General features: G+C 43.7%; 1 protein-coding gene across 1 annotated transcript in view; it reads right to left on the bottom strand.

Annotated features, from left to right (window-relative positions):
• Positions 1–15,123, bottom strand: part of SLC43A3 (solute carrier family 43 member 3) — a 598,240-nt gene that overhangs the window by 183,995 nt on the left and 399,122 nt on the right. Inside the window, exons 9-10 of the mRNA XM_073596989.1 lie at positions 9,341–9,480; positions 1,963–2,096 (exon numbers count right to left, since the gene is read on the bottom strand). Coding sequence (XP_073453090.1) covers positions 1,963–2,096; positions 9,341–9,480 — 274 coding nt within the window. The remainder of the gene's footprint in view (positions 1–1,962; positions 2,097–9,340; positions 9,481–15,123) is intronic.

The raw sequence follows: 15,123 nt of genomic DNA, 5'->3' as shown, positions 1-15,123 counted from the left end.
TGTGGGAACAGTTTTGGGATGACCCCTTCCTGTTCAAGCATGGCTGCTTACCAGTGCACAAACAAGGTCCACTGAGTCCTAAACTCAACCTGATAGAACACCTTTGGGATGAATTTGAGCGGAGACTGCGAGCCAGGCCTTCTCGTCCACATCAGTGCCCGACCTTACAAATGCGCTTCTGGAAGAATGGTCAGGCATTCCCATAGACACACTCCTAAACCTTGTGGACAGCCTTCCTAGAAGAGTTGAAGCTGTTATAGCTGCAAAAGGTGGGTCAATTCAATATTGAACCCTACGGACTGAGACTGGGATACCAATAAAGTTCATGAGCAGGTAAAGGCAGGCATCCCAATACTTTTGGTAATAAAGTGTATATTGAACAAGAAAAAAACGATTGGTCTTACAAATGCACAGAATTTTGCGAGCAAACCCATAGCAAAGAAAATATGTTGCCAGTCCAAGAATCTATTAAAGCCATACCATCCTAGTCTTGGGGCCACACTGGATCCCTTTGTTAGGTGTGTGATGAAGGGAAACAAATTAGTCTCTAGCATTAATAAAACTAGGACATGATTGCTTTTAATAAATTCTTAGACTTATTAACAAGGACCCACAGTGTGTTGGTGACATATTTTTCTGTATGTTGTAAGCAAACACATAAGTGTAGTACAAGTTACAAAATGTATTAAATACCAATTAGCAACTCACATAGGGATGGATGTAAAATGCTTGTTATCAAAGTCAGGAAGGGGTCACGTTCAGAAGAGAAATCAGTGAATAGGAACACTGACACCAGTAGGATAGTCTAAAGATCATTGTATGTAGTCCTATGAAGGTTTTGTCCTGGGCCAGTCTGCTGCCAAAGTTTCCGAGGGGTTAGCACTGCTGCTGGAAAGTAATGGTATGATGTCCTAGGAGACCACGCAGCCTTGGGAAGGAACCAGGAAGCAGCAAGCTAAGATCGACAAAGTGCACCCGAAACCGGAAGCGACTAAATGGGAAGGGACATCGGCTATTTGTTTCAAGACATTTCCTGTCTCTTTCTCAACTTCAGCAGCAGACTGACATGGGACAAAATTTTCATAGGAATACATACAAGTGATCTTTACACTGTCCGATTACTACATGTGTCTCTCCTGCCAGTGTTCCTACTGCAGCTATTCACTGATGCCCCTTCTGGACGAGACCCTTTCCTGACTGTGATAACAAGCATTTTACATTCATCCTTTTGTGAGTTACTAATTGTCATTGTTTTAATAATATTTGTAATATCTACTATACTTAGTCTGCACAATATGCGCAAAGTGTATTGGATTTATGACACCATGGACTTTACATTCTAATGCCCCGTACACACGGTCGGACTTTGTTCGGACATTCCGACAACAAAATCCTAGGATTTTTTCCGACGGATGTTGGCTCAAACTTGTCAAAATCCGATCGTTCTGAACGCGGTGACGTAAAACACGTACGTCGGGACTATAAACGGGGCAGTGGCCAATAGCTTTCATCTCTTTATTTATTCTGAGCATGCGTGGCACTTTGTCCGCCGGATTTGTGTACACACGATCGGAATTTCCGACAACGGATTTTGTTGTCGGAAAAAATTTTATATCCTGCTCTCAAACTTTGTGTGTCGGAAAATCAGATGGAAAATGTCCGATGGAGCCCACACATGGTCGGAATTTCCGACAACACGCTCCGATCGGACATTTTCCATCGGAAAATCCGACCGTGTGTACGGGGCATTAGAACCTGCTCAGAGGATTCGTTTTTCATTAACTGTCTGCCCCTATTTTCCCAACTACACTTCTGCGCCATATTACTTACAATTTTCTGTATGTTGTATGCTGGTTAACCAGCTCGTTATTGCCACAGAGCCCTCTTACTCTTGGCTTCTCCAAAAAAGAAGTACAAGATGGTATAAGGGAATATAACTAGTGAACCTACAGTAACACTCACCATGTTTTATCAGGCTATTTATAAAAGTTTCTTCTTGTAAGTCCTTTGCATCTTGGCATTTTTCTCCTTCATTAGGTGGCACTATAGAGTTGATTGATTCTATTTTTTTAGGAATGGCTTCTCCACAATTCAAACTAGGGAAGAAAGAAAGAGAATCTTGTCTAAAGGCAGGAGAGAGGTCAAATTTTTGGCACAACATGTTGTAATTTATTGCTTTTCATCAAAATTATTTTAAGATCATAGACACCATAATCAATCGGATGACCAATTTGTAGAGACCTACGAATGTCTACTTCTGTAGACCCTCACTTACACATTATGAACAATTCACAGCCCTCAATGCTAAATTCAATCCCAATGCACCTGCAGGAGGATTAACCATGCATTGTTAAGAATGCTAAGCTACAGTAGATTGATGCTACACCTTACAAAAGACTCATGTCAGAGTGACAATTGTCACGTTGGAGATTGCTGTTGTGTCACAAGTGTAGAGCCACAGCAATATGGAGGAGACATTGCCGTTTATTCTTCTCTCTCACCGCTGAAATCCTGATTTTATGTTGCGCCATTCTCCTCTGGCCAGCATGAGGAGAGCTAAAGCTAAGCAAGCCCATAGACATCTTTGCAGAGTGCTAAGAATCCTGGGAGTTGTAGTTTGAGATAATAGCCATATAATAGAATGAATAGATTCTATACAATACAGATCCCCATATTCTCTGTTTGGATATTCCTCTGCCAACGGGAGACTACACCAGCAGAGATCCGATCCTGAGACTAGGAGCGCAGAACTGCCCATGTCACAGCACCATCACTGCTCCAGCAGGGAGACTGAAGCGTCCACTCACCCTCTGCTTCCCACTGCTGATCACTGTAGGCTTTCAGGGAGAGACTGAGGGGGCCCTCATTCTACAGCAAGAGGTCAATGCAGCATCCCAGGGACTGATGAGAGGGCTATTCGCCCATTGCTGATACTGCTAGCAGGGATAGAGCCACTGAGAGTAGGACACTGTTGTACCCAATCTGTAAAGTACCCATACTGCACTCTATACTGCACCTATTCCAAACCTAGACCGCACTTATAACAACCCTATATCGTTTTATACCAAACCTTTACTACATCTGAACCACATCCACATTGCCTCTGTGTCAAGACTATACTGTACCTATACTGTATTTATACTGCATACAGGTTAACTTAGACTGTTGTAAAGTGCAAAGATGCTTTAAAAGGGCCCCAACGATAGCCAGCAGAAGAACATCTCAAATAACTGCCTCTCCTGCAATAATTGTTCTGCAAGCCCCATTTGTTCCCCTGCCTCCTTAGCTACTATCCTCCTTTTCTATTAGGACTGTGCATACCAAGGTGGTAGCATTAGTGCCATAAATGCTCCTTGGCAGTAAATTTCCAGCACTCGGTAGATTAAGCTTTACTACTTCTCACTTCTGCACTTGAGGTGGTGTTGCTACTCTTTATGCTGCTCTGAACGCCAAATGTGATATTTTTCCTAGTCCTTACTGTTAATCACTTTGTATACTAAATTGTGTTATTACCATTGTTAATCCACTTTATGTTTGTCTTATCACAATATATTATGTTTGCCTTTATTACCTGGTTTGGTGCCTGTTTTCTTTGATATAGTACAACTAGTGGGTACTAAGTAATACTTTCAGTGATTTCCTGTTATATTGTATGTATATACACTAAACCTGGTGTGTCAGAGGGGCTGAGGTTCTTGAGAAGGTCTAGGCAAAGAACCGAAGACTAATTCTACTCCTATGGGAGTAGTGCTATACAAGGTACTGTTTAAATAGAAAGATAGCAAATATCTGAGAGTAAAGATAAACCATATAAATTCCTTGCGCTAGCAAATTAAAAACAAATAAGGACTGCTGCTTCCACTACACAATCTAGACACTATACTTAAAGAGGAGTTCCAGCCCCCCCACCAAAAAATTAAAAGTCAGCAGCTACAAATGCTGTAGCTGCTGACTTTTAATATTAGGACACTTGCCTGTCCAGGGATGCCACGATGTCGGCACCCCAGCCGATTTTCTGATCCCCTCTCGGGGGCTGCCGCCACCATTCATGGGAAGGGAAGCTGGCAATTAAGCCTTTCCCTACTGTGGATTCGCGAAGCACGCGGTGCTTTCTAACTGGCCTGGTGGCAGAGGAGGGGGCCGAACTTCTGGAGGACCTCGAAGCATCTTACCGGAGCCAAGTCTCCCGGAAGTGGGGACAGGTACCAGTCAAAAACACTTTTGAGTGGAACTCCGCTTTAAAAAAACTATTTTAACAAAAGTGGGCACACTGTCCCTTTAAAGTTCAAAAGTGCTACTGTGCATACAATAAAGTTATATCATATAGTATTACTATAAAATGAGAAGGTAGCAATAGTTTAAGCTTAGTGCATACAATCTACATGAAAAATAAATAAAAAATGAAATCCTATTAAAACAATATTCAACAAAGATGCAATAGTGTCGGTAAAGTGGAAGCAAAGTCTTTTTTGAACTTGTACCTACAGGTAAGCCTATAATAAGGCCAGTACACAAACCCGGAAGGAAGATGGAAGCCTCGTCAACAGTGACAGCATGCCGCTGGAGGGCTTTTTTTTTCTAAGGTAAGTGTAATGAGCCCCTTGCTCGCTCGGTTCCACTCTCCCGACACTCCTCTGCAGCTATTGAATCAGATTGCAACATCTGATGGTTCGGTCATCCGATGCTCCGGGACTAGAACTACAGCTCTGTGCCGTTCTAGTCCAGTTGTGATAGCTCAAAACAAACACCAGGCAGGCTGTATGTAAGTTCAAACAGGAATCTCTTTTATTGCAAAATACAGGCTTTTATACACTAAAAGTGGAGGTGCAGACCTCCTACTCATATTACTCTAACAATACAGCTGTAACCTAATTAACCTAATTAACACGAGCTAATTAACTAATCCCTTTAGACAGCCTAGATGACTCAGACATGACCGTTAGGCCAGACTGGCCGTCTTGTAGTTCAGAAAATCCAATCAACATTATCACAATCAACACAGACTCTTCTTCACACAATAGCAGAGTTAATTAACACAAATAACAATGGGGATCTAATGACTCTTAGATCCCATAGTAGACTTATTTACAATACACATTTTAGCAGACAATAGACAGACAGGTGTTGGAATTTACATCAGCATCTCCTAACAGTATCTGTCCCAGCATTATGAATCAGCCACTATTCCAATATGGCAAATCCAGGGTCCCCAGAGTCTGTGTGTCCTGGGGGACCAGGACCCGAATCCACAGTAATACAACCTCAAGGGTCCCCAGGCATACAGCTCACAAAGAGCACCGTTCCCCCAAATGCAAGGGCCCCGATCGATCGGCAAGAGGCTAGCATACAGTCCCCTCCAAAAGTCTCTTTCCCGGCTAGGTCTGTCACATTTCTCCCCTTTCGGCAGGAGACTAACACAGGAGGAGACCCCAGACGGGTTGACTTCGAAGTTAGTCAGTAGTTCCAGTCCTCTAATGCCTGTACCCACACAGTACACCAAACAAATTGTTCCAAACAAAGCATTACTCACCCAGCCAACCTCTGCCTCTCTCAGAGAACATCTGCCGCTGGGGAGAGGCCTGGACTGGCCCTTCTCCCTGGAGTCCTTTCTGCCACTGGAGAGAAGACAGGGTGTCTGGGCTCACTCCATCATGCTGTTGGGGATCTGGGCCGACTGCCCAGCACCCCTGGGGTATACAGGTGGAGACTGAAGTCCCATCCACCTTCACAGGACATCCATCCTCTGTTAGTTGAGGGCAGAGTCCAGCAGTACTCGGCCCTGTTGCCAGCCCTTCTGCTGGAAACCCCACACCATCTGCTCCGGCTAACTGTTGGGGAGGGACGACGAACACCTCCTCTCCCTTCTCCCCCTGTATCCTGATCTGCTGCTGGGAAGTGACCACCTCCTTCTCACCCTGAGTCTTCGGAACCGCCGCAGGTGTAGGGCAGAGATCTTGGACCCTCTGTCCGGTTGCCAGCGCTTCAGCTGGGGAAGTTCCTTGTGACTTCCCAGATACTTCTGTTGGTGCTGGGCAGAGCATAGTGAAGTTTGGCCCTAATAACAGCTCCTCTTCTGCTGGAGGCTCACCAGGTTGTTCTTCCTCAGCAGAAAAGTCTATCAAATCCCCTGTCTCTGCAGCTGGTGTCTGGGGATAAAGGTTCACCATCTCCTCTCCGTGGAACCCAGAAGATGCTATCAGTGCTGGGCAGAGCACAGTAAAGTTTGGCCCCAATAACAGCTCTTCATCTACTGGAGGCTCACCAGGTTGTTCCTCCTCAGCAAAAAAGTCTATCAAATCCCCTGTCTCTGCAACTGGTGGCCGGGGACAAAGGTTCACCATCTCCTCTCCGTGGAAACCAGAAGATGCCATCAGCGCCGGGCAGAGCACAGTAAAGTTTGGCCCTAATAACAGCTCTTCCTCTGCTGGAGGCTCACCAGGTTGTTCTTCCTCAGCAGAAAAGTCTATCAAATCCCCTGTCTCTGCAACTGGTGTCTGGGGATAAAGGTTCACCATCTCCTCTCCGTGGAACCCAGAAGATGCTATCAGTGCTGGGCAGAGGTTAGCAGAGCCCTGCCCTGTTGTCAGCACTTCAGGTTTGGGGACGGCAATCTTCAGATTTTCCACTGCCGATTCTCTGGCATTGTGCTGGACAGGCACATTCCTCCATCCAAGATCATCCAATGCAGAAACAGGTTCATCAAGGTCAGTCAGCACTTGCTGCATCCGCCATAAGACCTCCGCCTCCATAGCTGCGGGTGCAGGTTGGCAAAGCACATCATTACTCTGCCACATTGTCAACTCTTCAGCCAGGATTTCAGAGTTGTCAACTGGTATTTCATGATCGTCCCAGGCAAAGGGAGCACCACCCTGCTGCTGAGCAGAGTCTAACAGCTGTTTGTAGGCGATCTCCAACTCCCATTCCTGAACGGCCAGAAACTCCAAATCTTCCAGTGCCCAGTGCACTTCTGAGACATTCAGTCTCCGCTCTCTGTGCTCCATTATTTCCTCCAAACGCCACTCCCAATCACTTCCAAAGCCAGGGTCCCTGGACAGCCTCCAGTATAACAATCCCAGGCCATCGTAGTCAAAGCCTTCCGTGGGGCTGTCATCCGCTGTCCATGGGCACACTTGGGCTACATACCACTGGAGGGCTCTGTAGCTCTCGTCCAACCGCATTTCTGCCCGGATCAGCCTGCTTAACTTGGCTGTCTACTCCTGGTTTGGCTGTTCCCCCAAAAACAGCATTCACACTTCATACTGCGACCAGTACCTTACATGGATGGAGGGGAGAACTTTTCCCTGGTGTCGCTGCTCACGGGCTAGTGCTTCCTTCCAGAGTTCACAGCGAATAGAATCAAACCATCCTAGCAGGACCTGCTCTGATACTGGTCCTCTGTGCTGTATCTCCTTCTCTCGCAACCTCCTTCTGAATTCCTCATCCATGGTGGCTGGTATCTCTCCTCTCCTGCTATCCTGCTACCTTGAATCCGGGTGATGGTTTGGATGTGTTCACGGCAAGGAAGCACGATCCCACCATTCCCTCCACGGCTCTCAAGTAAGTCTTTCAGCGTGGCTCTCCTGCAGGCTGGTTTGGAGTGTCCCAGTAACTGGAGAGCAAATCCAACCGCTGCCACCAATGTAACGAGCCCCTTGCTCGCTCGGTTCCACTCTCCCACCACTCCTCTGCAGCTATTGAATCAGATTGCAACGTCTGATGGTTCGGTCATCCGATGCTCCGGGACTAGAACTACAGCTCTGTGCCGTTCTAGTCCAGTTGTGATAGCTCAGAACAAACACCAGGCAGGCTGTATGTAAGTTCAAACAAGAATCTCTTTTATTGCAAAATACAGGCTTTTATACACTAAAAGTGGAGGTGCAGACCTCCTGCCCATATTACTCTAACAATACAGCTGTAACCTAATTAACCTAATTAACATGAGCTAATTAACTAATCCCTTTAGACAGCCTAGATGACTCAGACATGACCGTTAGGCCAGACTGGCCGTCTTGTAGTTCAGAAAATCCAATCAACATTATCACAATCAACATAGACTCTTCTTCACACAATAGCAGAGTTAATTAACACAAATAACAATGGGGATCTAATGACTCTTAGATCCCATAGTAGACTTATTTACAATACACGTTTTAGCAGACAATAGACAGACAGGTGTTGGAATTTACATCAGCATCTCCTAACAGTATCTGTCCCAGCATTATGAATCAGCCACTATTCCAATATGGCAAATCCAGGGTCCCCAGAGTCTGTGTGTCCTGGGGGACCAGGACCCGAATCCACAGTAATACCACCTCAAGGGTCCCCAGGCATACAGCTCACAAAGAGCACCGTTCCCCCAAATGCAAGGGCCCCCGATTGATCGGCAAGAGGCTAGCATACAGTCCCCTCCAAAAGTCTCTTTCCCGGCTAGGTCTGTCACAGTAAGCATTTCATAATGTGCTAGTATGCGATGCAATATACCCCACTCCAAAGTGTACTAGAGCCGATAATTTCCTGGGCACTGAAGACATTGATACACGATACATGCAGAGACCCTGGGTAAGTTCCAATTCAAACAGACAAGTCCTGCTTAACTGCATTTGCTCAACAGTAGAGGATTCTTGGTCTGAGCCTGAAAGGTCTGAGTCCTTTAAAATAGATAGTCAAGACATCGGATAGAAACCTTGCTGGTGGTTATGCTCCAAGGCATGTACTTGGAATCTGATATTGATGCGGATGGTGAGGAAGATCAAGTCATCCACGGATGAGAGTGAATCTCTGCCATGCAGCTTATCCTTAACTCAATCATGCAGTCCTTGCCAAAGAGTTGTTGTTGGAGCCTTATTGTTCCAGGCCAATATGGATGCCAGAGTCTGAAAATGTATGAAATATTGACTCAGCCATAGTTCATTGACATAAACGTAGGAGAGAACTCAAAGCAGAGGAGGCACATTTGTTATCAAACGTGTGCTTAAGGCAGTCTGAAAGATCATCTTACCAGAAAGCAAAGACCCAAGCCAGGGCATCACTGGCCAATAGAGAAATCACAAAAGCTACCTTGGCTTAAGCTATGTTACTAGAAAAAGCAGATAGCATTTGCTCTGTTCTTGTTAAGATCTGCAGCATTATTCCCTGCCCCAACAAACCATTGGTATGTAGCCCAGCCATGACCAGCCCTATTCCAAGAAGCCAAAAATAAAGGTCACAGATCATAAAGAACACAGATCTAGAGAGAAGCATGAAAGTAGCATTTGCCAATGGGGAGTTATGCAGGGCATTCAATGAGCTAAGTATTCACTATAATTTCACCCATTTTCAAATATTACTGTTTAATACTTACCCATAGTTGTACCCAGCAGGTGGTGGGTATGGAATGTGACCCTTTGGCAATAGAAAAAGTGTTCTCAGAATATGAATAATACTGCAGCACGAAAGGAAAAGGAACGTCGTTCTTAGTGAAATTCCATCTTGGTACAGAACCTACAAGAAAAAAAATAAGTTATAAAGCAGCCTGGTTGAAAGGGAATGAATGGATAGATCAATAAATGAATAATGAATGAATATAAATACATTTTTAAACAAATGAAAAAGCATATAAAATAAAAAAATTAGCATGGATCAATCATTATATTATAAATATACAAATAAGTCAATAAACAGGTAAATTAACAAACCATAGGAGTAAATCTATATACAGTATTTAAGACCACTGGGAAAAAATTGTGTACCAGCCAACTCTAAATTTCACATACTGAAATATTCTAATTATTTTGCTCCCTTTCACTGTCAGATCTGATAACAAATTGCTGTTCTTACAAATATTAAATAAATCTATTTGAGTAATTTTAAAGATGTATTTTTGCTTAACCACCTCAATATAGTGCACTTTCACCCCCTTCCTGCCCAAGACATTTTTCAGCTTTCAGCGCTGTCACAATTTGAATGACAATTGCGCGGTCATGCAACACTGCACCCTAATGAAATTGTTATCTTTTTTTCCCCACAAATAGAGCTTTCTTTTGGTGGCATTTGATCACCTCTGCGGTTTTAATTTTTTGCGCTATAAACAAAAGAAGAGTGACAAGTTTGAAAAAAACACAATATTTTTTACTTTTTGCTATAATAAATATCAATTTTTTTTTTTAATAAATGTTTTCCTCAATTTAGGCCGATATGTATTCTTCTACATATTTTTGGTAAAAAAAATCGCAATAAGCGTATATTGATTGGTTTGCGCAAAAGTTATAGTGTCTACAAAATAGGGGATAGATTTATAGCATTTTTATTATTATTTTTTTCTTTTACTAGTAATGGCGGTGATCTGTGATTTTTATCGTGACTGCGATATTGCGGCGGACATATTGGACACTTTTGACACATTTCTGGGACTATTCACATTTATACAGCGATCCGTGCTATAAAAATGCATTGATTACTGTAAAAATGTGACTGGGAGGGAAGGGGTTAACACTAGGGGGTGATCGAGGGGTTAATTATGTTTCCTAGGGAGTGATTCTAACTGTAGGGGGAGGGGATTCACAAGGGCAGGAGACCGATCGGTGTTCCTCTGTACTGAGAACACACCATCGTTCTCCTCTCCTCTGACAGGACGTGGATCTGTGTTTACACACACAGATCCACGGTCCTGCTGTATTACTGGGCAATCGCGGGTGCCCGGCGAGCACGCGCATCGAGTCCCCAGTGACACGGCGGGCGCACGCGAGTGCCGCCGGTGGCGAGCACGCCCCCCTGGTGGGCTGGAAAGGCGAGGACATCATATGACGCCCTCCCAGAACGAGAGCCGCCGCCTGGCCGTCATATGACAGCAGTTGACAACAAGCAGTTAAAGATGCACTATAGTCCTAGAATGTAATCTTGAGGCACTAGGATTTGTTTGTGGTGCTTTTCAGTTTGTTTGTATATTGTGTTGCTTAGCTGCAGTGTGCTCTCTCTTAATCCGAAGCTGTGGCTGGAAAGTGAAGGGGGGGCCCAGATACTAAAACCGATCCTTTTGCAGCAGAGAGAAAGAAGAGTCGAATCTGGCAGCATGGCAGGGGGAGGCACAAAAGGATCAGTATCTGCAATAAGGCAGCACAGCTCCTCTTGCTTGGGAGGGGTCCGGGCCCCACTTTTGAACTGATGGGGCCCAGGCCAGGTACAGGAGGGCTGGCAGTATTGCCTTATCAGTGGCCCCGGTATGAATAAAATGTATACCTGCTCTACCGTAATTGGCTTGCTCTCCAGGAAATCACTGGTGCATAGGAAGGCTTCTACGTACCATGCAGCAAGTGTAAATAGTGTTGAATTCACACACAGTCTTGAGTTCCAAAATGTATTGATACAAAGGCAAACAGTAAAAAAGCCAAGCTGCTAACACATTTCAGCCACCAAGGGCCTTAATCATAAGATACAACAGTGCATATATACTGTATACCCTATGCCACTAGAACTGGGAGGAGAACCTAACACATAATACCTGTGTGTAACATAGAAACCTTATACCGGACATTAAAAAATACTATATAGAGCATATTTTATGCTGTTGAAATCCGGGTCTTGAGAGATACTAGCCTTTCTGAACTGGTAATTCCCACATTGTTAAAAGCTAGGAAGTCTGCCTTCCCGAAGGTCTGTCATTGCACATAGTAGCCATATTTCACATAGTGTGAAGAAATAAATTTTCACCTAAGAAATAGTTTATGGGAAGAATTCTGATCTTTCTGCAATCAGGTTTGGATCAGCATTTGGCCCTGAGTATCATCAAAGAACAAATCTCAGCCCTTGAGATCTTATTCCAAAGACCTCTAGCCTCCCATTCATTGGTTAAGACTTTTGTTCAGAGTGTCTCTCACATAGTTCCTCCTGTGCAATCACTTGTGACACTGTAGGATTTGACTCTAGTTCCTACAGCACTTCAAACATCACCTTTTGAACCCATAAGGGGTATTTGCCCATTTCCACTTTTACGCACAAAGTTGTGTTCTTTGTTGCTTCTGAGAAGCATGTGTCTTAGCTGGCAAACTTGTCCTGTAAAGAACCCCTTCTGGTCTTATACAAGGATAAGGTGATGTTGAGGACGAGTCCCCCTCCTTCCTGAGACCTGAGTGGTTTCACCCTTTCAACTCAGTTAGGACATTATTATTCCATCTCTCTGTCTAGCTCCAGTACAATAGAAGGAAATTTCTCTGTGGTGGCATTGTCCTGTAAAGAACCCCATCTGGTCTTACACAAGGATAATGTGATGTTTAGAGTTGCCTTCCTTCCTGATATTGGGCTGTCTCCTTAATCAGGACATCATTATTCCATCTCTCTGCCTGGCTCCAGTACATCAAAGGAAATTCACCTACACTGCTTAGATGTAGTTCTTGCTGTACAGGTTTTCCCTTCAGACACTGCATCTATTAGAAAGACTGACTGTCTTTCTATTATCTATAATCTATAATGGTTCCCGTAAAGGCAAACCAGCTTCTCGCTACACCATTTCTTGATGGCTCAGACAGATCATCATCACAAGCTTAATTTTCTTTTTCTCATAAGGCATACCCTACTAAGTCTGTAAGTGCTTCTTGGGCTTTTCTGTATCGGCAACTGTAAATTTTATGAGGTTTAGGCGTAATCTGATGCCAACTTTGAGCGTAAGTTCCTTCAGGCAGCTTTGAACTGCAGGCTACATTCAGTTTGTGGGCCTGTTAAGAGTTTTACTACTGCTACCCTCCCCTAGATTTGCTGCTTTTGGATGTCCCAATTGTCTCTGAATAACCGATTTCTGTGTCTCCTAATGAATGAGAAAGAAAAATCTGTTTATTGAAGCTTATTAAGGGGAGCTTATTAAGGGACTCCCCTCCATGTTTGTGATCTTTTCCTAGCCATGGTTTTATAATAAATTGAAGCATACTGGGAATGGGAGGGGTTCTACCTAACTGGCCAACACATTTTTTTGTTTGCCAGTCTAATGTCCAAGTGGCAGGCAGAAGCATAACCAAATTGTCTCTGAACAACTGAATCCTTTTCCCTTAATGAACAACAAAAATAGATTATTAGGTAAGTACAAAAAAAAAAAATAGGATTTTTTCATCATACTTACCTGTAAAATCCTTTTCTTTGAGTACATCATGGGACACAGAGTGAAGTTTTTATTCCTTACTTACTGGGTTATACTCCATCTCCAGGTGAATGGACACTGGTAGACCAAAGGTCTTTAGACAGTAAGTGATGCCCTATATAACCCCTTCCATACAGGAAGTACTTCAGTTTTGTAGCAAGCACTTAATCCTCAAAAAGAGGGGAGGGACCTCTGTGTCCGTGATGTACTCAAAGAAAAGGATTTTACAGGTAAGTATGACGAAAAAAAATCCTATTTTCTTTATTATACATCACGGGACACAGAGTGAGGCTATCCTTACTTACTTGGACATCCCAGAGCAATAGCCTTGAGGAGATAGAGACACCCTGCCAAAACAATAGCCATCAGACCTATACAGCAGCCCGCAGTACACTGGGGCCGAAAGCAGACTCCTCAGCTGCTCGAACATAAACTTGATAAAACATTTTTTGTATGCACTGAAGACCAGGTAGAAACCTTACAAATCTGAGCCACAGATACCTGATGGTGAAAAGCCCAGGAGGTTCCTACACCCCTGGTAGAATTAGCTCTCACCCTGAAAGGAGGAGCCTTATGTTTCAGACCATAGGCCTGAATAGCCAATTGACGGACCCAATGGGCAATAGAAGCCTTGGAAGCTGCCTGTCCCTTCTTGGGTCCTTCTGGTAAAACAAAAAAGGAGTCTGATCCTCGGATCTCCGCAGATCTAGACAATCAAACTCTGCCTGCTGGCACTACATCCAAGGAGTGCAGTAATTTCTCTTACGCGAAGCTAACGAGGCTGAGAGAAAAAAAGGTGGCAAAACAATGTCCTAATTCAAATGAAAGGCCAATAACACCTTAGGAAAGAAGGATGGAACAGGTCATAACACGACCTTGTCGTGGTGAAGGATCAAGTATGGTTCCCTGCACAGAAGCACCAACTCCAACACCTTTTAGCTGAAGTGATGGCCATCAGGAAGGCTAGCTGGTGTGACAGCAAGACTGATGGAATTTCCTTGATAGGCTCAAACGGTTGCTTCTGTAACACAGACAGTACCAGGTTTAAGTCCCACGGACAAATAGGTGACCTAATGGTGGGAAGCAAACGAGTTACCCCCTGCATTAAGTTTTGGATCAGTGAAAGGCTAAGGGCCTTTGGAAGAATCCTGACAAGGCCGAAATCTGGCCCTTGATTGTACTCAAAGCCAATCTGATTTCCACAAAAAGAAAAGAAGAAAGCACCACTTATGTCCCGTACACACGGTCGGATTTTCCGATGGAAAATGTCCGATCGGAGCGTGTTGTCGAAAATTCCGACCGTGTGTGGGCTCCATCGGACATTTTCCATCGGATTTTCCGACACACAAAGTTTGAGAGCAGGCTATAAAATTTTCTGACAACAAAATCCGATCGCGTCAATTCCGACCGTGTGTGGCCTGTTCCGACGCACAAAGTGCCACGCATGCTCAGAAGAAATTCCGACACGAAACAGCTCGGTCTGGTAAAATTGGCGTTCGCAATAGATACAGCACTTTCGTCACGCTGCAATGTTAAAAATGGTTTAATACAGCGCACTCTCTTCTTCTTTATAATGTGACAAGAATTAAGTATTTTTGCTGCTCATATTCACACAGACTTCTCACAAACTTATTTCTTTACTATTTATTGGGATTCCCTCAATATATTTTGATTTGTCACATCTGACATCATTATTTTGGTGTTGGTTTTTTTTTTTTTGGTTTTTAAGGCCGATTATTTTTTTTTGGTTTGTATTTTTTCAAGGCTTATTTTTTGTTTTTGTGATTTTTATTTGTACTCCAGAAGATTTTTGTGTCAAGTTACCACAACACCATTGATATGTTGTTCTATTTAATCTGTAGGAGATTGTTTGGTGTTGTTGTCTCTTGTTAATTTCACATTTTATGTTAGAAATGTACCTGAATCATCACCAACAAACTGTCCCTTTTGGATGAAAACACACAGGAGAGTATAATTTTCCAAAATAAAACTTTTATTAAGGGCTCACAACTAAACAAAGA

This window comes from Aquarana catesbeiana, linkage group LG08 (assembly GCF_042186555.1).
Source record: "Aquarana catesbeiana isolate 2022-GZ linkage group LG08, ASM4218655v1, whole genome shotgun sequence".
Lineage (NCBI taxonomy): Eukaryota > Metazoa > Chordata > Amphibia > Anura > Ranidae > Aquarana > Aquarana catesbeiana.
Note: the sequence above shows the minus strand (reverse complement) of the source record. Positions and strands in the feature narration are given on the sequence as shown.